We start from the raw sequence: 21064 nt of genomic DNA on the forward strand, positions 1-21064 counted from the left end.
AATGGTCTCTTCTGGCCTGAACATCTCTAAATCTTTGAGGAGGCCACTTCTAAAAATAATAATAATAATAATAAAAGTTTAACTTTATTGAAACCCAGTAGGGCAATGAGTGACTGCAGTGTAGCTACATCAGCCAAAGACTTGATCTTCAGTATTTTCTTTTAGCTTCTGAGACTTCTCTTAGCAGAAGCGTAAAGCTGTTTGTTCTCACCGTAACCACTTGCACTTGTGTCAGAAGGTGGGGAGATTAATGGACGCTTTTAAAAATGACAGTTTGTGATACCAAGTGTATGATGTTAATTGGTTTTGCTTGTGTTTCTGCATGCTTCAGATTAGATATATGCAGGTAAGTAAGAGACGATGTCCAAGAGTTTGGTTTCTGGCTGGCTGGCACAGTGTCTCAAACTCTGGTATGGCTTGTGCTAGGTATACAAAGTACAGTGTGAAGCAGAAGCGGTAATGCTCAAATGCTGTGCATATAAATAAATTATAGCAAATTCACTTTCCCCTGCCTTTAAAATTACGCATCTGAAAACCCCATGACATTTGCAAAGATAAGTTTGGAGTTCATAATATCTACCTTGCTCACAAGCCAGCGAGAGTCATGTTTGCCTCTCTGCTGTACAGCCAGGAGGGCTAGAATCTTATTTTGCTGCAAAAGGGAATTATGGGCGTCCAAAGCAGTGGGTATAGCAATACCGCCTCCAGGGCCACCTTGGGGGTTTATGCCAGGAAACATACCCTGCCTGTTTCCTCATGCTCTGCACAATGAAAAATATTGTGTTCACTGTTACAGCTGTTCCAGGCATGCTCAGCATCACTCTTAGCTCCTGAGACGGAGATCCTGAATGCATCCCTGAGCACGCAGCAATTAGCAGCAAGCACCATTTTTGGCCAGCATCATGCATGGCGTGGGAGCGAGCGAGTGTAGTTTCTGGGCAGTTGGTTCCAGGTTTGCCAGGGAAGACGACTCAGGGAGTATGTGAACGGTGTTTGTCCTCCTGGCAAATGTTTTGAAATCAATATGGAGGGGGCGTTGACATAGCCTGGGAGATCACATGACTCCCAGACCTGAGTCTTTAAAGGAAAAAAAGTTACTGCAAACCTGAGGATAAAAGCACCAGAATTGGAAACACTAGCAAAGGACCTATACAAGAGGAGTGTTTTGGGGCCCCATGTCTGCCCTATCGTGGAGGTCATCCTAAGCAAACAAGCTGAAAAAACCAAGACCCTTTGCCTTATACATGGTCACCTTAGGGGACATAGGTGGAGTAAATACAGCGGGTAGAGTTCTGGTCTCCTCAAAGCCAATGAGAGATTTGCTATTATTTTAGGTGGATCTGGGATTTCACCCGAGAAGTTTTTAGGCAGCAAAGAATCCCTTGGACACGATGGAAAATTTGGTTCTGAGCGTGCATTGGTTGGGAGTTTGCTCTCACTGCCTGCCACGTTAAACATCCAGCATCAGTGAGCAGGTAGAAGCACTCTGAAGACATTCAGACATGGGTTGTTTTCTTTTTGCAGAAAATGGGAATGACAGAAGATGACAAAAGAAATTGCTGTTTGCTAGAAATCCAGGAAACTGAGGCCAAATACTACAAAACACTTGAAGACATAGAAAAGGTGAGAGCTGAGCTGCCTTCTTTCGCCCTATTTTACATCAGAGGCTTCAGGTTGAATTTGATTTTGCATTAATCTTGCAAGACTAGTTTCTGCTGCTTAGAGCTCCATAGTGCTTGGTGGTTATGACGGGGATAGGATTGATGCACTCAGACATAATTTACAGGAGCGCGGAAGATGTAGAAAACCCATGCTGAGTACCATAAGTGCACAGTGTGGACCCACATGAAAAGATAGCATGTTTTTATGTGATCGCTGCACTAAATACACTAAAAGCCAGCCTACTACTTCAGAAGGGTATTCCCCCCCCGGCAGTAAGAGACTCCCACTTCTTACATAGCCAAGGCTGGGTTCTTAGGCTAAATCTAGCTTTTGTTGATCTCCTATCATTCTTTGATTGCTCCTGAATCTTTTGAAAGAATTTCTTTATTGCAGGCATTTCTTGAAAGTGCTGAAGCCGTGCTGGCTTGTCATTGAAACTAATTGGATTAAAAATAACATTTCGCTGCATGCATTCATGGACTTTAATTGGTTTTGATGAATTATAGTTGTATCTCCTCTTTAACAAATGAACATTTCAGCAATCAAATGATACAATGCATGCTGCTAGAAACAGGTTATTATTTTTCTCTTCAGTGATTACAGTAAAGTAGAAGTTTAAAAAAATCTCTCTCTCTTTCTCAAGGTATTGTTTCTAATTGTCTTCCTGCTTCTATTTCCTTTCCGTTTAAAATTGTTTCCCTTTCTTATGTAAAAATGTGCTGAAAGTTCTTGGAAGAAGCTCTGAGTGTGACCAGCACAATAAAACAATATTCCACGCTTTTAAAAGAAAGGTTTTGACATAGATATTACTCATGTACATATTACTCGGTCTTTGAAAACAGCTATTAACCTTGTATTTGAAGCCAGAGGAAGTTAAATAATTGCCTTTGGTATGAAATATGAGATCTTGCTCAAGGCTGAATAGATTGTGATGGCCTGTTGTGGTGCAGAAGCTCATGTAAGAAGGTGTATTGCATCTCTGTGGTTTGCCGTTATGAACGGGGCAGGCAAGTCTGTTAAAATGCATTAGTCTGAAAAAGCATTTCCAGTGTAGTTATGTTGTATATGTTCCTCAAGGACAAAAATCCAAGCCAGCTCAGAGTTGCTCCCACTAAGACAGCCGAAGAGCTAAAGCAGATTAAATTGTGAATCGCTGGGGGTTGTTATTTTGTGAAGAAGCCAGCAGATCATAAAAGAAAAAAAAATTCTACCACTTACATTGCAATGCTGGACATACCATCTTGTGAATAAGATCCTGAATCGCCTCTCTTTCCTTTCTGAATGGAAAGGATATTTAAGTAGGGTAGGGCACAGATCCCAAGATTAGGCGGGATGGAAACCAAATAAGTTATTGCTCTGATGAACTACAGCATCAGGAATTTGCTTTGCATGTGTATTTACTGTTGTAATGTGCAAGTGTGTGCAGGGAGGGCTTAGAAAGGATTGCACACGTGCGCCTGAATCCTTTTGTTTTGGTGAAGAAAGGTCCATGCACACACCTTAGTTGTGTCCAATTTCTTGTGCAGGTGACTTAGGAGCCTGGGAGGCAAGACTTATGAAGCAAGACTTATGAGGACAGACTGAAAAAAGGAGGGTTATTTGGTTTGGAGAAGAGAAGGCTGAGAGGGCATTTGATATGAGTCTTTAAGATACCTGAGGGGTGATTATGGAGAGGAGGAGATGAGCTTCTTCTGTAGGGGATAGGACTAAGAGCAATGGCCTCAAGCTGCAGCAGGGGAAGTTTAGGTTGGAGATGAGGAACTCTCTGCTCTGAGGGTGGTCAAGCATTGGAAGAAGCTGCCTGAAGAAACTAGACTCTCCATCCTTGAAAATTTCCAAGAGCAGATGAGAAGACACTTGGCTGGGATGGCTTGGACAGGAATAATCTTGCCTTGAGCAAGGGACTGGATTAGATCTCATGAGGGTCCTGCCAGCCTTATTTCCGTACGCTCCTGTGTATATAGAGCTGTGCCTTTCACGCATGGAGCTACTTACTGGGGAAGAATCTCTTTAAGGTATTCCAAAACGTTTTGCATATCCCCCTAGCCCTGCGATCCTTTCATTGCCTCTTCCATAGTGCTCCTTCTCCTCTTGCCCTTTTAGGAGCCAGGATGTAATCCACAGGATGCCTGTGCAGTTGACTTGCATTCATTGCATTATCATTTAAAGAGTCCCTCAGTCAGGTGGCATTGAACTCCTCCGCCTTCCAGTGCTTGCATACGAGAAACCCTTGACAGCCCAACTACCAGGCAACAAGGCGTCTTAGTGTTTCAGTTCCAGGCAGGGCAGTCTTAAGCCAGTGAGAGTTGAGGGGGGGGTTGGAAAATTTGTCATATTCCAGGTGAAATGAGCCAAATCAGTTCCAAATCCTCTTGACTGAGCAAAACTCTCAATTGTTCAAACACCCGATGTGGCGCTCCAACTGGCAAGTATCCTCCATCCCACTTTGCAGCGAGAGATGCTGCAGCTGGCAGGCGTTGCAAAGCAGGGACTGCTTTGCTTGTCTGTGCTGCTGTGACCGGGTTTTAACAAGCATCTTGTCACTTTTCTCCCTTTACAAGCTCTAAAATTCATCAAGACCCTCCCTGCGCCAAATGTGTAACGAATGAAACAATTCCAGTCTCATCAGAAGGAAACGCATTGCTTCTGCCTGTATTGAAACCGGTTTCTCATTTCCCTCCTGCAGAATTACATGAATCCACTGAAGCTGGTACTCACTCCGCAAGACATGGAAGCTATTTTTATCAATTTGGAGGTAATAGAGTAAACATCGTGGCTTAAATCATCGCTCTGCTCAAGTACAGCTTACATGGAGAAGCTGTTCAGGTTTCATGTAAAATTCATGCTGCAGTCCTCCTGGGCCATAGAGCTTGAATGAGCTTCAGATTAGGTCCCTTAGCCTTTATCTCAAAAGTGGGGCTTAGATAGTACATACGGAGTAGATAAGGGAACAGTCTGATATCAAGGGAATCACTTGGCTAGCAATAGTGTTTTCTCCCCCTGTGTGGTCCAGAGGGTCTGATTTAAAGTTTACATAAAACAGGGAGTATGGGCCACACTGAGCTGGGACTCAGGCTTGGGTTTTATCCCCAGCTCTGCCACTGACTTGCTTGGTGGCCTTGGACAAGTCACTTCACTTCTCTGTTGCTCCGTCCCATCTGTAACTTGGGGTGACACGAGAGCTGCCTTCCTTCAAAGCTGCATTGAGACCTATGGTGAAAGGTGCTCTCTAGAAACTCTGTATTACTCTTCTGGATGTGAATACACGCACAGTCCAGGTCAACATCCAGTGTGAGCCTGCAGTTAATTCATTCTCCAGCATTTCTTAGTCTCTCTCGGTGTTATCCCACTGCAAGATCACATACACAACGGTGCTGTTTGGTGAGGTGGGGTGGGGTTTTTGTATAAACTCAGATAATTTAGATAATTAACATATCTGAGGATGAAAAGGTATTAGTTTTTTAAAGGAGAGGCATGCAACAGAGTTTGTTTCACTCTGAGGCATCTGACCCTTCTTTTTGTATTAAAAAAAAAATCCCTCTTCCAGCCAGGTTAACAGATGGCTAAATTCTCTTAAGGTCTTAACAAGTGGAGATTCAGCCCCGGGCAGAAGGTTAGCACAAGGCCTGGGAAATAATTAAGTCCCACTTAAGCAAGGTTAATTCATGTGCTGGTCCTCTACCCTGGGGGAATTCATCCTTCATGCAGAACCTCTGATGAAGTCCATGAGGATTGCTGGTGCAGCTTGCTTTTCACATGCAGCCTCCTGTTCAGTTCTTTTTTTTGGGTCTTGGACAGAAAATCATCTCCTTTCCTTCTCCTAACCAATGCCTTTGCCCCCACCTCTGCAAGTGGCCAGACCCACCTCCTGCACCCAGTGTCCTCCATGATCTCATCTGAGTGCTGTTTGGGATCATGTTGGGATTTTCTTCCCCCCAACTCCCTGTGCTAATGTTGTCCAAAATGGTTGGTTGACTGAGCGACCAGCAGAAGTAGAAAGCAGTGCAAGTCTCGGTGGATGTTTGAGTGGGCAGCACTAAGAAAAAAGATACTCAGTGATTTACCTTGGTGAAGGACTTATCCTTCAGCAGTTCAGGGAGCTTCAGCAGACTGAACCCTAAACCCCCACTGGATAAAAAATGTACCTGTGAATTGCTTGGCACATAGAGGGGATTTAATAGCAGCCTTCAACTACCTGACGGGGGTTCGAAAGAGGATAGAGCTGGACTGTGCTCAGCGGGGACAGAACAAGGAGCAACAGGATCAAGTTGCAACAAGGGAGGTTTAGGTTAGATGTCAGGAAAAAAATTCTCATATGGAGGGTAGTAAAACCCCGGAACAGGTCACCCAGATAGGTGGTGGAAGCTCCATCCTTGGAGGTTTTTAAGACCTGGGTAGGCAATGCCCTGGCTGGGATGATGTAGTTGGGGCTGGTCCTGCAGGGGGTTGGACTAGATGTGACCTCCTGAGATCCAGCTCTCATTTTGAATGATTCTATGACATGTGCCGAGAGCCAGCCTTGTTGATTTTTACATACATCTATCATTTCTTTTTTTAGGACCTCATTAAAGTGCACTTCAATTTCCTGAGAGCCATCGATGTGTCTATGATGTCTGGAGGAAGCAGCTTGGCAAAAGTGTTTCTGGAATTTAAAGAAAGGTAAAAAGAAAGAAAGAAGATCCCAGTGTGTACCCGGCTCTAATCTCAATAAGCCATCACTAATAAGGGCGTATCATCGTAGGGAGAAACCATGAAAGGAGAATGCCAGTCTTGACAAGCTGTTGGCCTGGTCCATCCTCTGCCACAACACTGTCCATCAGGATTTGTGCCCATACATGGGGATGGGAGGGGACATGTCTCTTAAATGCTGCAAGGAGAGGAAGGATCTTGCTGGTGTAAAAAGGGAACACAAGATGCAAGCAGCCCTGTAACCAAATGAGCCTTTTTGCCCAGATCCTTAGCTGGGATAAATCAGCCAACTCCATTGATGTAAAAAGAAGCTGCACATATCTCTGCAAGTGGAGGGCCTCACCTGGTATACAGAAAGGTTGCATGTGCATGAATAGAGGTGTACAAGGTCCCCAATCCATGGCGGTACCCTCAGGACTCTCCAGAATAAGTCTTCTGTTATAACACTAGATGTTCTGGGGTCCTAATATCCTGGTCATTGTAGGCAGCGCAAGAAGATCCTGCTCTTTCCATATGAAAGTCCTGATTTAGTGCCAGTGCAGTACTGGGTCACTTGGGTCTCAACGTGTTGTCTGCTTTTCTCTGTGGCCTTCCAAAGCACCTGTGCTACGCATTGATAGTTCAGTGGTTGCCTGAACTGAATTGTATCAATAGTTATGAGTTAAATCTCATCCTGTCTTCTGGTCTCAAACCACAGCTCGTGCTAATTGCAAAGAACAACAGGAAACAACAGTCTCAAGGGTAGTAACTTGTAGGTAGTCAGTTGTCCTGCAGTCTCCTTCCCAAGCCTGGTATTGTTACCTGGTTCCCAGGTGTATTGCATGGATGACTTTCTTTCCTGGTTGCTAATCCCTCCATGTCTTTGATATAACTGAGAGAGAGATAGAGTGGGGCTTACATTGGTCTCTGAAGTCAGAGGCAGAGTGGACCAACCTTTTCCCATACACCATTGTGCTGTGGCCTGGTTTTGTCTATTGTGGAGGCAGTCAGATTCACAGGAGAATAAAGATGTGAGGATTTAACTTAGGATACCAGGAGTCAATGAGAAGAGAGAGCATGGAGCATCTCATGTATGTTTCTGTAGGCACAGGGCACTGTGCTCTTGTTAGATCCAAGTGATTGTTCTCAATGCAGATTAGTGTGTCTGGCAAGTTTGATGTCTGGCACCTATAGGATGATTAATGCACTTAGAGCCTAGTTTAAAAAACAGGAGATTCTGAAATTTGGGAGCTGCAAACAGGAGTTTCCAGGAACAAGCAGATAAGTTTAAATTAAACCCCTGAAGCCCTTTAATAATAATCAAAGGCACTGGAATAATGCCAAGGTGTTATTTCATTGTGATTAAACCCAGTGTCTAGACATGAAAATGCCATTCTGAAGTCAATAACTCCTGAAATACCATCTGCATTCATAAGAAACCATTAGGTCAAATATTCAGTTGTTCACAATGCTGCTTTTGGAAAGTATGTGCCCTTTGGATTAAAAAAAAAATTAGTTGTTCAAAAGAAGAATGCCAAATCATTTAAAAACCTCATAAGAATGACTTGTATCTTTCTTATCTCATCATTCTTGGCTTTGCTCTCCCTCAAACAATTCAGTACCATCCTGTTGGCAGCAGCCCCTTCCAGGCACTGTAGCCTGGGCCTGGGTTTAGGAGAGGTCCTGTATGGCGACGGTAGACAACACAGGTGTGATGGTCATCAGTCTGGGACTTGGGGAACCACCTCAGTGTAAAATCCCCTTCATATTTTTTTACCAGCCTTGTCTTTTCTTTTCTGTGAACGTCACAAGGTGGGACTGATTTTTTTTTTTTGATTTTTTTTTTTTGCTGATAAAGTCTTGAAACACAACTCCAAGAGTTGGCTCCCCTTCTTGGAGAAACAGCTGGCTTGCATTCAGATAAGCAGCATGTTGCATGGTCCTTGTTCTGGGAACTTGTCAGTCATGTTGCAGCAGAAGCCCTAGGCATGGTTGTACCATGTCTGCTAATCCCCGCAGGCACCTTGACGTGACTTTTCTCTTTGTGGCATTCAGGGACGGGGTGCCGACAGGTGTTGGTCACTTGGTCTTTGGAACCTCCTCCTCCAAACAGCTGGGGTGTGCTCTTTGTGGGGGTGAGCACCTGTGTTTTATTCATGCCATCACCTTAACGGCCAGGATGCCTGGGAGCAATGAGGCACCTTTTACTTAAGTCTGCTGCTCTCAGTTTATCTGACAAGAGACTGGTCTGCGGCTGCCACATCAGTATCTGGTGGTATTTCCGCAGAGGCAGGTAAAGTCACTGACCCAGTTTCAAAAGGAGCTTGCAGATAACTTTTTTTTTTGGTTTTGAGCGCCTGGAAAACTTCCAGACATGCAAGTGAATTAATCAGAGCTCCAGCTGTGAGCAGCAAGCTCTTGACTGGCAGCTCCAAATCCTCGCACAGCCTATGGAGACCTCCAATACCGAAATGTTCCTTGAAACAAATATTTCTGCTCGCTCGGGTGGAGCAGCAATTTTGCAGAGGCTTTTTTTTGGTATTAAATTGCTGATAAGCTTGTCCTTTCCTTTTCCCATCTGGCCTAATCTGCGCAGAGCCTGTGTCTGAACTAGCAGCTCTCGCCAAGCGGCTGAACTGAGCAGAATAGAATTACCTCGGAAAGGACTGGGGCAAAACAACATCATTGGCAACACCTACACCAGTCCCATTATCATCTCCCCACATCTTATCCTGGGATAGCTGTTTGTTCAAAATAGTATATTATACTATATTCGTGCCTGCTGTGGACTGGCTTATCTGTTCGTTCCTGACCCTAGAGGATTTTACTTTGGTGTACAGACTGGTATATGTTACACACGTGTCTACACATTCATTAATGTACTTTTGCTAATGCACGTTAAACTTAATACCTCCATTGGTAGGTACTATGAATAGACACATTAGCCTATTTTAATGCACATTAGCCTATTTTAATGCACGTTAGCAAAAGCTCATGAGTTCTTTGTCATGCTTCAGAATAAGCTAATGCACATTAAAATGCATATGTAGACATGCCCAGTGTGTTTTCTCTCTGGGTCATAGTTAGGATTTAAAAACCTAACTACTATATGGGATGTGGCCCAAAGCTATGGATGTCATCCCATTGTTTTACGGCAAGCATGATAGCGCTCCAGGATCTTCACTGGCTTCCCCGTGACTCTAGACGAGCTGATAGTGTTGGTAGTGGCTTAGTTATAACTATTCTGGGATTTTTCTCCATGTCTTATCTAGAGGGATCACTCTAATTAGTCCTTACTGCCACTGCCTTGGTATAAAACAAGGGGCTGCTGAAACAATTTTTGCCACGAATTCCCCATTGCATTGAAAGCTTCTCCCTCTCTCTTCCCTAAAGCATGCAGTTCGTGGTTTACTGATGAATACGAGCTGTGTGTAGGGGACAGGCGTGTTATGGTTTTGATGGGTTGCATTACCCTTCTGCATTTTGGTGCTTTTAAATGTATATGAGGGATATGCAGCTGTTCAGAAGGAGCAGCTGTGGTGTGGAGTTAGGGCACTGTGCTCAGGGAATTAGGAGACTGTTGTTTTATTCTTGGCCCTGACACTGATTCACTGGGAAAATTTGGGCAAGCTACTTTCTCTTTCTTGTCTTGCTTGTCCAGTTAGATAGTACATTCTTCAGGAGAGGGCATGTACTTCAATGTCATTATGTACAGCACCTGGCACAGTGGGGCCCTGATTCTGGTTTGGAGGACTTTAAATGCTCTTGCAATAGAAATAAGAAGTCTAAATAGTGAATTAATTTTGCTCATCAGTGGCTCAGTTCCTGGAACTGACTTTGAGTGAGTTTTTCCGCTCAGGTGATCCAAGTCGGTGGGTTAAAGAGAAGGGGAGACCGGAACTGCTCCTTTCTAGCATCTCAGTGATGCAGAATCTGGAAGATAAAATGCTTGTATTTAATCCTCTCTTGTCAGAACTGTTCTTTTCCCACCACAGAGACTGGGATCACTAAATCTGCAAGATGTAAAAAACCCTCCTCTTTGTGCAGGGTTATTCCAACAAAAAGAAATCAACCTGCACATTTTCAAAAGGTAATGAACATATTCAAGGCTGCTTCTGTTGCAGGCCACACAAACTTCCACGCAGGGAAATGCCAATTGCTGACTTGCTGGGGGGCGGGCTTGTGGATATTTTGTCTCAGGCCTTAAGTGACACTAAAATGGCGTCAAGCAGATCATATTGTCATTATGCCCACGGGCCCTTTTCCTCTGAAGGAGGGCAGAGTTTGTTGCAGAGAGTCAATCATTTCTTTTCAATGTGAGTAGGTGGTTGCCTCGTCTCCGGTTTTGGGGTGCCATTTTGGGGGGGTTGGGGTGCCATGCTTTTTGGGGTGTTATTTCGGGGGGGGTTGGGGTGCCATGCTTTTATTCACAGCAGTGGGCACAGAGTTTGACTCAGACTGAGTCAAGTGCCAAGCGCAGTGCCAAGTGCTGCTAAGAAGGGGAAGAAGAGGAAGGTACAAGTTAAAACGAAGCTTGAGCGCCTTTGTGCTCCCTGAAGATGAACGGTTTCTCAGCACCTTGCAACATGCAGAACTGGAGCTGCAGATGTGCTGATGGGGCCACTGGCAAGCCCTGGTGATTACTGATGTGGTATGAGAAAAGAGCTCTTCTCCATTTTTGTTCAACTGTGCAGCAAAAGAATCCCAGTTTTCCGCACCCTGCCTCCCAAATGACTTCGCTTTGGAGGATTTCCTTCAATGCCCAAGGAGGATGCAGTCTTCACACCGCTTTTTGAACATGTCACCCTTGCCAGAACTGCAGTCCCATGACAGAGGTGGCTGTTTCCAGAGGATCACCTGGCTCTGCACCTCCCAACGCAATCTTAAGTCTAACTGAAGAGCGGAGACTTGTGTAATGAGGGCAGTCCTGGGTGGACATGTCATGCTAGGAAAGATAGACAAGGTCACATCCTCCATGAAGTTGCTAGACTGACCTCTGAAATACAGCCGATGGCCAACATCATTTTTATTCAGCCTTTCCAAACACCCCAAGCCCACCAGTCCCCGGTTTGTCCGGGCTCCCATTTTCCATTGCTTTTCCCCTGTTATCTCAGTGCATTTAAATGAAGTGACCCACGCTGCATGTGGAATCCAGGCTGATGTTCACTTACATTCACAGCAATGAAAGAGCATCTCTCCCTAGCTTTGGGGTTTAATTTGTTTATGCAAAGGTTTCAGGGTGTGTTTTCCCTATTGTAAAATCTTAAGATCCTTTGTCTTTTGAAGCTGTCTGGCATGTGACATCTGAGCCTGGATTTTGCTTTTATCTTGAGCCTCATGAGAGTCATGTAAATTGAATCAAACAAGCTTCTGAACTGCCCAGGCTCTTATTCTGTACGGGTTCATTTGGCTCTGACTCTCCCCACCCCCCATCACAGGAACATGCAGTCAATGTTCCCTCTGCGAACCCATATTGATCCATGTGCGGGAGGCATTTCTCTCTGCTTCTCGCTAGCTCTGCTTGTATCCCTGTAGCTTTAACAACATCCCTTTGAGTGGTTAGTGCGTTCTGCACTTATGGACCTGACACGCAGACTTATTCTGCTTTGCTGTTTTATTGTTTGGGTGGTGTTTAGAGGCCCATTGTGCCAGGTTGTCTGTGCGGAGCTAAAGAGGCAGGTCCTAAAGAGCATGACATTTAAGTAGACTTAAGGTAAGAGAAAGGAAGAAGCACCTTTATTTTACCACTAGGGAGCTGAAGGGTAGCGAGGTGCAGTGACTTTCCTAAGGTCGCTTAGGGAGTATGTGGCAGAGGTGGGAACTGCATGCCAGTCATATGATCCCCACTCCATTGTATTAATCAGAGCTACCATTCTGCTTCTCCAAAACTGTGAAAATTACATTTCCCAGCCTGTCCTGGGAGAACCTGTCCAATGGTGCAGTCCAGGCTGGCACGAAGTGAGGAGAGTGCTCAGTAGGATTTCCAATGTGTCGTGCACGTGGGTACAAGGATCCAGAAGGGCCATCTTGCTTCCCCTCCCACGAGTGCCCTTTTGGGCCTGCCGGCACCTCTTAGTGCCGTGATGTGCATTATTGCGTCCCTGTGTCACCTAGCAGCTTTGGAAGTTTGTTTTTAATGGAGTAAAGGAACATTTTAAGGAGGTTATGGGTGCAAATTTGCTCCCTGGGGGCTTTCCCTATAGATTTCAGTAAGACCAGGCTTCCACCCCCTGAATCGGGTCGCTGTTTGGAAGCACAGTGGGAAGTGAAGTATGTGCAGATAACACGGGTCAGCAAGTAGAGGGGAAGCTGCCAGGAGATTTCACCCCGTTCTGCTATTACTGCTGATAGGCGAACTGCGAGACTGCCTCCCTTAATGGTTGTAAAGCACTCGACAATTGTTACCTGAGAAGGGCAACATATTTCTCGCGGCTGCTATTGATCCTCACTGCTAGTTGGCCATCTCTATCATCCAGTGCCAGCTGGCTGAATAGCGTCTAAGTGTAGGTGATACGGCACTGGAGATGTACTGCAGAAAAATAGGGAGAAAGCACGAGCCAGGATATAATGCGCAAGGCTAGATCCACTTCACTGGGACACCGTTTAACAGTGGAGTCTGACTGCGGAAAATCTTTCAGTGGATTGAAACCCGGGGCTCTTCTCTTTCACGAAGTATCTTCCTGCACAGATTCAAAAGCAGGAAGCAAGCACACGCAGTATTACTGAATTGAACAATGCAGTTACCTCCTGGTAGGAGCAAAGACTGCAGTAATGGCCTGTTGGGGAGGGGAGGGAAAGCAGAAGTGTCTTATCTTGGTGCTGCTGTTCCTTGCATCCGTCTGTCTGTCTGTTTTTTTGCCCTGCTGCTGCACCGACCTCCCAGGCAGGTGAAAGAGCCACCATACAACGCCTCTCCTCCTTCAGGCACATCTCTGAAATTCTGCTATTCTTTTTGGATGGCAAGCCTCACAGCACTCGAGGGGGATAGCGCGACATGCAGGAGGATGCTGATCTCAAAAATATGCCCGGCCAACTGCTCCTTGGACATATCACAGATAGGAGAGTTTAGAGAAGCATTTTAAGGTCCTGCATTATGTATGAGCTGAGTTGCGTTATGGATGTAATGGCCAGTGGGCTGATATGATGGGTGGACTCCTGGAAAAACATTTGCAGTCCCTCTTCCCTGAAAGCTTAAGAGATGCATGGAGAATCAGGCTGATTAGGGGCAGAATGAAATAGCTGCTGGTCTCGCTGATCTAATGAGACTTGAGCAGGGGTGGGCAAGATACGGCCCAGGGGCCAGATGCGGCCCGCCAGGCCATTCTATCCAGCCCATGGGGCCCCTAAAAAATTTAGAAAATTACTATTAATCTGTCGAGGGCTGCTTGTCATGCAGCCCTTGATGGCTTGCCAAAACTCAGTAAGTGGCCTTCAGCCTAAAATAATTGCCCACCCTTGGACTAGAGTCATGTTTTCATATGGCTCTGTTATGGGGAAAAAGGGCCTCCCTCTTTCCTGTAAAAGGAAGCATCTCGGACTTTTTTCTTTGGTGTTGGGACTGTGTGAAGGCATTATTTGTGTTTGGCTATTCTCCTGAGATCCAACGGAGATCAGGGCCCAATGCGGCCACAGCATAAGTATTGTCAGTAGTGCCCGGCTCTGACAGCTTAGCGAGACGGTCCATGTGTCAAATAACTCGAGTAATTAAGGTCAGCAATGGCTGGGAGAAGGGAATTGTAGTTTTCCCCATTGCAAACTGAGGCAGAGCAACTTGCCCTAAGTTATTATCAAGAGGACTGTGCGGTGCAGCCAGGAAGTGAGCATGGGTCTCCGGAGTCCAGTCCATTGCCTTAATCCTAGGAACGCCCTTCGTTTCTAATGTATCATCGCTGTTCTTTATTTTTACACGTGCCTGCAGAGGCTGCCAAATGCAATGATGCATCACTCCCGCACATTGTGGGTTTTTCCTTAAGCGCAATAGTTTGTAAATCTCGTGCAATGCAAGCCAAAGGTTTGGAATTGATGTTCTTGGAGCTCCTTTTGAACTGTCTCGGTGCTGACAGCCGAGGTATGATCGTTTATGTTCAGAAGTTGTCAAGGGGGGGGAGCCAGAAGAATAATCTGCATCGACTGCAGCTTCATCAGGTATTGAGAATCCCATAAATCTCTCTATTCAATTACTTGGCTGGATTTGAGAATCGCAGATTTACAAAGCGGTGCTGGGTCAGGTGTGCAGCGATCTCCTCCACCACATGACAGGGCTCTGAAATAATGGATGGGTTACAGTCCATGGTAGCATATGAGTCTTGTCTTATCAGCAACAGTACACTTAATGGCTAGGAACTGGGCGGGGGGGTGGAGGGAGAAGGGAAGTAACCATCCTCATACAGGATTAATGAGCTTTTGAGTGAAATACCCACAGCAAGGTTTTTTTTTCATCGTGTCTGGCTGCTTAAATTTACAGCCAGTGTAAACTTGGGGAGGTGGAATATGCTGCCTGGATTCCCAAGCAGGCTTGTCCACAGGGTACCTAGCCACCGATTAAAAAAAAAAAAAAAAACAACCAACCCAGCATGAACTCAAGTAAGTCGCTTGGTCCTACAAGTGCTCGTTCCCGTGCCAGGCTACAGCGACTCCAGCTGAATTTGATAAGACTTCAGTTGAATTTGATAAGGCTGCCTGCCTTGTGTAAACCCTTTTACGCGTCGGCAAACCCAAAGCCTAGCACACTGGGGCCTAGGTCTCAGGGAGGTCTTTTCTTTTTTACTGCAATTATAATCCTGAGCATTTTGAAAGAGGGGAAGGAGCACTGCACAGCGATCCAGGGACCGGACTGAAATGCAGGAATCCTCCCTTCCGTTACCAGATCCTCGCTACAGAATCGCTTTGTGAACTCGATCAAGTCATTTTGCTGTCATTTCTGAAGCAGGGCTGATAATGCTTGCCTGCCTCAAAGAAGTGTTGGGAGGCCTGGTTAAAAAAAAAAAAAAAAAAAAAGTTTGGAGCATCTTCCATGAAAGAGACACATGTGCTCGAGGCGGCTGCTGCTCATTTCGTAGAACATGCGCTGCGTCCGTTTGTGGTTGGGAGAACAAAGGTGCGTTGTGCAGCGGCTGAGAGACCAGCTATGTAGCTTCATAGCATCGGGGTGGTCAGCTGGCAGCCTCAGTGAAAGTTTTTTTCTTTGACCTTTTAAGCCTTCCCAGGCCAGTCGCATGTTTTGTCGCACTGCATGCACGTTTGCCTTGTGCAAATTATACCGCTAACACGGCATAGCATGGAAAACAAAGCAGCGGTAATTAATGAGGGGAGAGCTGATTAAGATGTCAGGGGGGATCACTGCTTATGCTGTAATCTCAAGAAAAGCCATAGCTGTAGCAGGGCACGCTATTTAGCAGCCATTGTACGTGGCATATGCATCCAGGGTAATGGCAATCTGCAGTGATAGGACCCTCCTCCCCCACCCATGCTCCTTTTACCTTTGCATATACTGAGCCAATCGATTCTCTGTCTTGCTCAGAAGTCAGCTCAGTGAAGCCCCCGGAGTGCTCCTTGTGAATAAATTGCCTGTGATGTATAGTGAGGGTGAAAGGGACCATAATGACTAGTAACGTGGAAAGGGGAAAGGTGCGGTAATGATCAGGAAAGGCTCGGGGGTGTAGAGCAGTGCACTTCCTTTGGGATTGTTCCCTAAGTGAGGACACATGACTACTCTGGGCAAGCAGGGGCGGGGGTGCTGTGTTGACTGCCATGAATGCAGCCATGAGCAGGGAGCAGAAGGTGCAGTGGGGATGAGCTTGAAGTTGCTTTGGGTATCACTCACTTTGCCTTTTAATGGCCCCACTGGCTGTTTGCTGGCAGGACATGCAGCTCCCCAGGACTGAGGCATTGCCTGAGAGGTCTCTGACTGTCCCAGGCTGAGGAAGACAGCCAGATACAGAGAAACGGGACCATCTGACCACCTTGGCTTAAGGTGTGTTAATGGCAGAGTTTCATAGTTTCATAGTTGGTCGGGTCAGAAGGGACCTGAGCAGATCATCGAGTCTGACCCCCTGCCATGGGCAGGAAGGAGTACTGGGGTCAAAGGACCCCAGCAAGGTGATTGCCAAGCCTTGTCTTAAAGCCCCCCAGGGTAGGAGGCAGCACCATTTCTCTTGGAAGTTGGCTCCAGATCCTAGCCACCCTGACCGGGAAGTCGCGCCTCCTGATATCTAATCTGAATCTACCCTCTGCCAGCTTCTGCCCATCATTTCTAGTCACTCCTGGCGGTGCTCGGGGGAACAGGGACTCCCCCAATGCCTGCTGATCCCCCCTGACTAGTTTGTAACAGGCCACAAGATCCCCCCTCGGCCTTCTCTCGTGGAGGCTGAACGGGTTCAGGTCCCATCGCCTCTCCTTGTAGGGCCTGCCCTGCTGCCCCCTGACTATGCGGGCAGCCTCCTCTGGACCCTCTCCATGTTGTCCACGTCCCTCCTGAAGTGCGGCGCCCAGACCTGGATGCAGTACTCCCGCTGCGGCCTGACCAGTGCCGCATAGAGGGGGAGGATCACCTCCCTGGACCTGCTCGAGATGCATCTGTGGATGCACGACAAGGTGCTGTTGGCCTTCCTGACCGCGTCCCCACACTGCCGGCCCATGTTCATCTTGGCATCAGTGATGACTCCCAGATCCTTTTCTGCCTCTGCCCTGACGAGAAGGGAGATCCCAGCCTGTAGGTATGGTGCTGGTTCTTCCTCCCCAGGTGCAGCACCTTGCACTTGTCGGTGTTGAATCCCATCCTGTTCTCCTCCGCCCACCCCTGTAACCTGTCCAGGTCTGATTGCAGCCTATTCCTCCCTTCTAGCGTGCCCACACCCCCCCACATCTTAGTGTCATCAGCAAATGTGAACAGGTGCTTTTTACCCCCTTGTCCAAGCCGCTGATGAAGATGTTGAACAGCGCGGGCCTGAGGACCGAGCCCTGGGGCCCCCCACTGCCCACGTCCCTCCAGGGCGAACATGCCCCGCCACCACCGCTCTCTGGGCGCGGCCCTCCGGCCGGTTGGCGACACGTCCGACTGTGCGGGGGTCGACACCGCAGCCCCCAGTTTCTGAATGAGAACGGGGTGAGAGACGGTGTCGAAGGCCTCCCGAAGGTCCAGGAAGACGACATCCACTGCTCCCCCTGCGTCTAAGGATTTGGTGATCTGGTTGTAGGAGGCCGCCAGGCTGGTCTGACAGGACCTGCCGCGAATGAACCCGTGTGGGTTGCCCCTCAGCATAATCTCCCCCCGGCCCCTCGTGGGCGTGCGCCAGGATAACTCTCTCAAAAAGCTTGCCCAGGATCGAGGTAAGACTGACTGGCCTGTAGTTCCCGGGTCCCCCTTCCTCCCCTTTTTGAGGATGGGAACCACGCTGGCCTCTTCCAGTCCTCCGGCCCCACACCAGAGCCCCACGAGGGCTCGTACAGCCGTGCCGGGGGTCCCGCAATGACCTCGGCCAATTCCCTCAGCACTCGGGGGTGGAGATCGTCCGGACCGGCTGATTTGAACACGTCCAGTCCCGCCAGATGCTCCCGGACTAGATCTGCCCTGACCCTGGGCCTGGGTGCGCCTCCCCTGGGGCCTGGGGGGGGCCGGTGGGGGGCTGATCTGGTCCCTGCTCAGGAAAATGGAGGCAAAGAAGTTGTTAAATAGGTTAGCTTTGTTGTCTGGTGTGACAACCAAATTTCTCAGCGTGTCTTGCAGGGGCCCCACGTTACCTGGTGCCTTCTTTTTGCCCCCTGTGTATTTAAAAAAGGACTTCTCGTTGTCCTTGATCCGGGAAGCTAGTCCCAGTCCCATCTCCGCCTTGGCCTCCCTGACCCCCCCCTGCATCCCCGAGCCACCGCAGTGTAGGGGGGTGGCCCCTCCCTGCCATTGGGGGTGCGCCTCCGTTTTAGCTAGGAGACGTTCCCGGATCCTTTTGGTGAGCCACGGGGGCTTGTGTGCCCTCCTGCTCCCTTTGATCCGTGTTGGGATTACCTCCCTTTGGGCTTGGAGGATCGTCTCCTTGAGGAGCGACCAGTCTTCTTGGACACCCGGCCCCCCCCCCCCCCCCCCGGGACCTCAGCGCTTCCCCGATTATTCTCCTTAGCTTGCTGAAGTCCGCCCTCCTGAAATCTAGGGCTGCAGAGTTGTTTTAACACCCCTCCCAGCTCCGTTCAGTTTGTGGGCAATGCCATTTCTATTGCAGTCATGGGATCAGATGCACTGTGCATGGCCGAGCATACTTACTTACCGTGGATGAAGCCGTTTTATAACAAGCTGATAAGGGCAGATCTTCATGTTGGAAGTTTAACGTGGTGGTTTGTTGGGGAGGAGGTTAACGCTTCTTTCTGAAACAGAATTTGGGCTCCATGTATTAGCATTGCAGATGAGCTTGGGCCACAGGAATGGTCTGGACGATGCCTTTTAGGACAAACCTTTTTGTTCTGTCTTTGTACAGCACCTAGCACACTGGAGACCCAGTGCATAGCTAGGCACCACTGCCACCGAAAGAACCAAGAAGGATGTTGAGTCCTCGGGGCTGGGTTCAGCTTGCTGTGCAAATAAAGACTGGGCAGGGACCCAGCGTCTGACTCAGAACCGAGCTCTCCCGAAGTCCTGAGACGTCCCTGCTCCGGTGTTTTGATTCAGGCCTACCGCAGAACTGCTTCAAAGAAGCTCTTGTCTGAAATGGAGAAGCGGGCTCAGGCTTTTGGAGAGCTAGAAATACAGGGGATAAGCAGATGCCCTCTGCTGGGCTGGTTTGTGTACGCTTGGAAAGAGGAAATATTTGTGGGTTTCCAAGTGAAGAATCTCGAGTCCTTTCCTCCTGCACAAACAGGAGCTTTGTGGCAATTTGGAGCAGCAGAGTGTTAGCAGTGCATCATCTAATTAGAGCTGAGCATCCGATTTCACCCAAGCAAACTTGGAAGCAGGGGGGTTATAGACCATGGCTGGAAATATGCCCGGGCCCTAGGGTCTGACAAGTAAGGGGTGAGCTGTGGCATATTACAAAGTGGACAACTTGAAAAGCCTTTACCACTTCTTCCTGGCCTAATTTTGGTGGCCGGACTCCCATGCGGGCTCAAACATGCCCCTCTGAAAACCTCAGAGGGTTTCAATGTTAGTGGCACAGTAAAAAAGTGTTAATACTTGGCTAAGCGGTTATACCGGAGAGCAGCTGTTTGCTTTGTGCTTGTACCATATTTTTTTTATAACGAGTAATAACTGCCAGCAAATGTTTCCGATTAAATTTGTGATTTCCCCCACTACAGGCTATTGATTTATGGCAAGTACTGCAGCCATATGGAATATGCCCAGAACACTCTGAACCACCTCATCGCAAACAGAGAGGACGTTAGGCAAAAAGTGGAGGTAAGTAGGCTTAGGGGCATTGAGGAAAATGCACAAGCCATCCAGTTCAGGATGTCTTTTCGGCCTCCCCCCACATGCACATCAGCTACTGGGACACAACAAACTTTGGAAAGGAAGGGAAAAAATATGCAGGCAATATGGGATATGGGTGCTGGGGGACTGAAGGGGAAAGCTGTGCTACCCAGGTCCTGGGATGGCCACCAAGTTAGAACAGTTCAAGGTGTAACTTAGAGCCGTCCTCAAGGTTACTGGGCAGCCTAAAGCAGAACAAAATCTCCAGGCTCACATGGGTGCCCACCCTGTGCTGCACGGCTGGGTCTCTTGTGACTTTATGGAGCAGAATCTGCTTCTTAAAACCTAACAAGGGAGGGCACTGCCAGCAGGACGGCTCCTGATTGTTTACAGTCCAGAAAGGCTGAAAAGGAAAGACCTGATCCATTCCCCTTCTGCAAGGTGCATCCGCAGTCCCCATGTCCGAGTCCTCTAGCCAGGAGAGGCAGTTAACCCTGCAGCATGCAGGCCGGGGAGTGTCACCCACTGAGCCCCATGCTTTGTCGAAGGGGCATCACCTTGCAGGAATGGACCTGGCTCCCCCAGCCACCTCTCTGGTTTCAGGGGGGAAGCTTTTCCCCATGTCCTGGCACTACTAACTACCAGGTTCCTGTGCCTAGGGACTCCCTGCTGCCTCTCATCTCTGTATTGCTCAGAAGCACTCATAGGGCTGTGTGCACTAAAAGCCGTCTGCCATTCCCCCTCGGTCTCCACAGCCTAAGGTGACTGCCATGAGGCCTCCCACCCCATTAAGATTCAATTCTTCATTACCGTTGTCTGTTGTGGACCTAATTGGCAGCCAGTGAGAGACTTTGTTGATTCCAGTGAATTCAGGATCAAGAGGTGTCTTGCACAGATGTGCTTCTGATGCTAAAGCCAGGCATGCTTTGGGCAAGCTCTGTATGGCACACCTCCACACGCACAGCTGCCAACCTCGGGTCTGCTCCACACCATCCCAGACCTTCCACTGTTCTAGTTTTGTGCCTCCTTTGAGGAGATACTTTGGACCAAATTCAGCTCATGCATGAGTTGTGACAACCTGCATTGAAATGAGCAGTAGCTGAGCCCAGGCTGAATTGGTTTCAGGTCCTAAGCTGTTGAACATCCTCAGTTTGTGTCTGAAATCTAGGAAGCCACCCCATCCACACCCTATTTAGATTCACAGGTACCTGCATCACAGGGGAAATCCCATAAGGATTTCTCATCTTTAGGTATGATGTAGCCCCCATAAATATACAAGGGAGTTTCAGGATCAAGTGGCCACCCATGTGGCCATGTCACTTGGCTACAGAGAGAAGCGATGCG

General features: G+C 47.8%; 1 protein-coding gene across 3 annotated transcripts in view; it reads left to right on the forward strand.

Moving 5' to 3' along the window:
• The window catches only part of VAV2 (vav guanine nucleotide exchange factor 2), a 270523-nt gene that overhangs the window by 214702 nt on the left and 34757 nt on the right, over positions 1 to 21064 (forward strand). For all 3 annotated transcript variants that reach the window (XM_090022197.1, XM_090022195.1, XM_090022194.1), the window contains exons 6-9: positions 1525 to 1623; positions 4349 to 4417; positions 6221 to 6321; positions 19609 to 19708. In XM_090022197.1, coding sequence (XP_089878323.1) covers positions 1525 to 1623; positions 4349 to 4417; positions 6221 to 6321; positions 19609 to 19708 — 369 coding nt within the window. The remainder of the gene's footprint in view (positions 1 to 1524; positions 1624 to 4348; positions 4418 to 6220; positions 6322 to 19608; positions 19709 to 21064) is intronic.

Source organism: Crocodylus siamensis, chromosome 11 (genome assembly GCF_052110815.1).
Source record: "Crocodylus siamensis isolate JL-2025a chromosome 11, ASM5211081v1, whole genome shotgun sequence".
Classification (NCBI taxonomy): domain Eukaryota; kingdom Metazoa; phylum Chordata; order Crocodylia; family Crocodylidae; genus Crocodylus; species Crocodylus siamensis.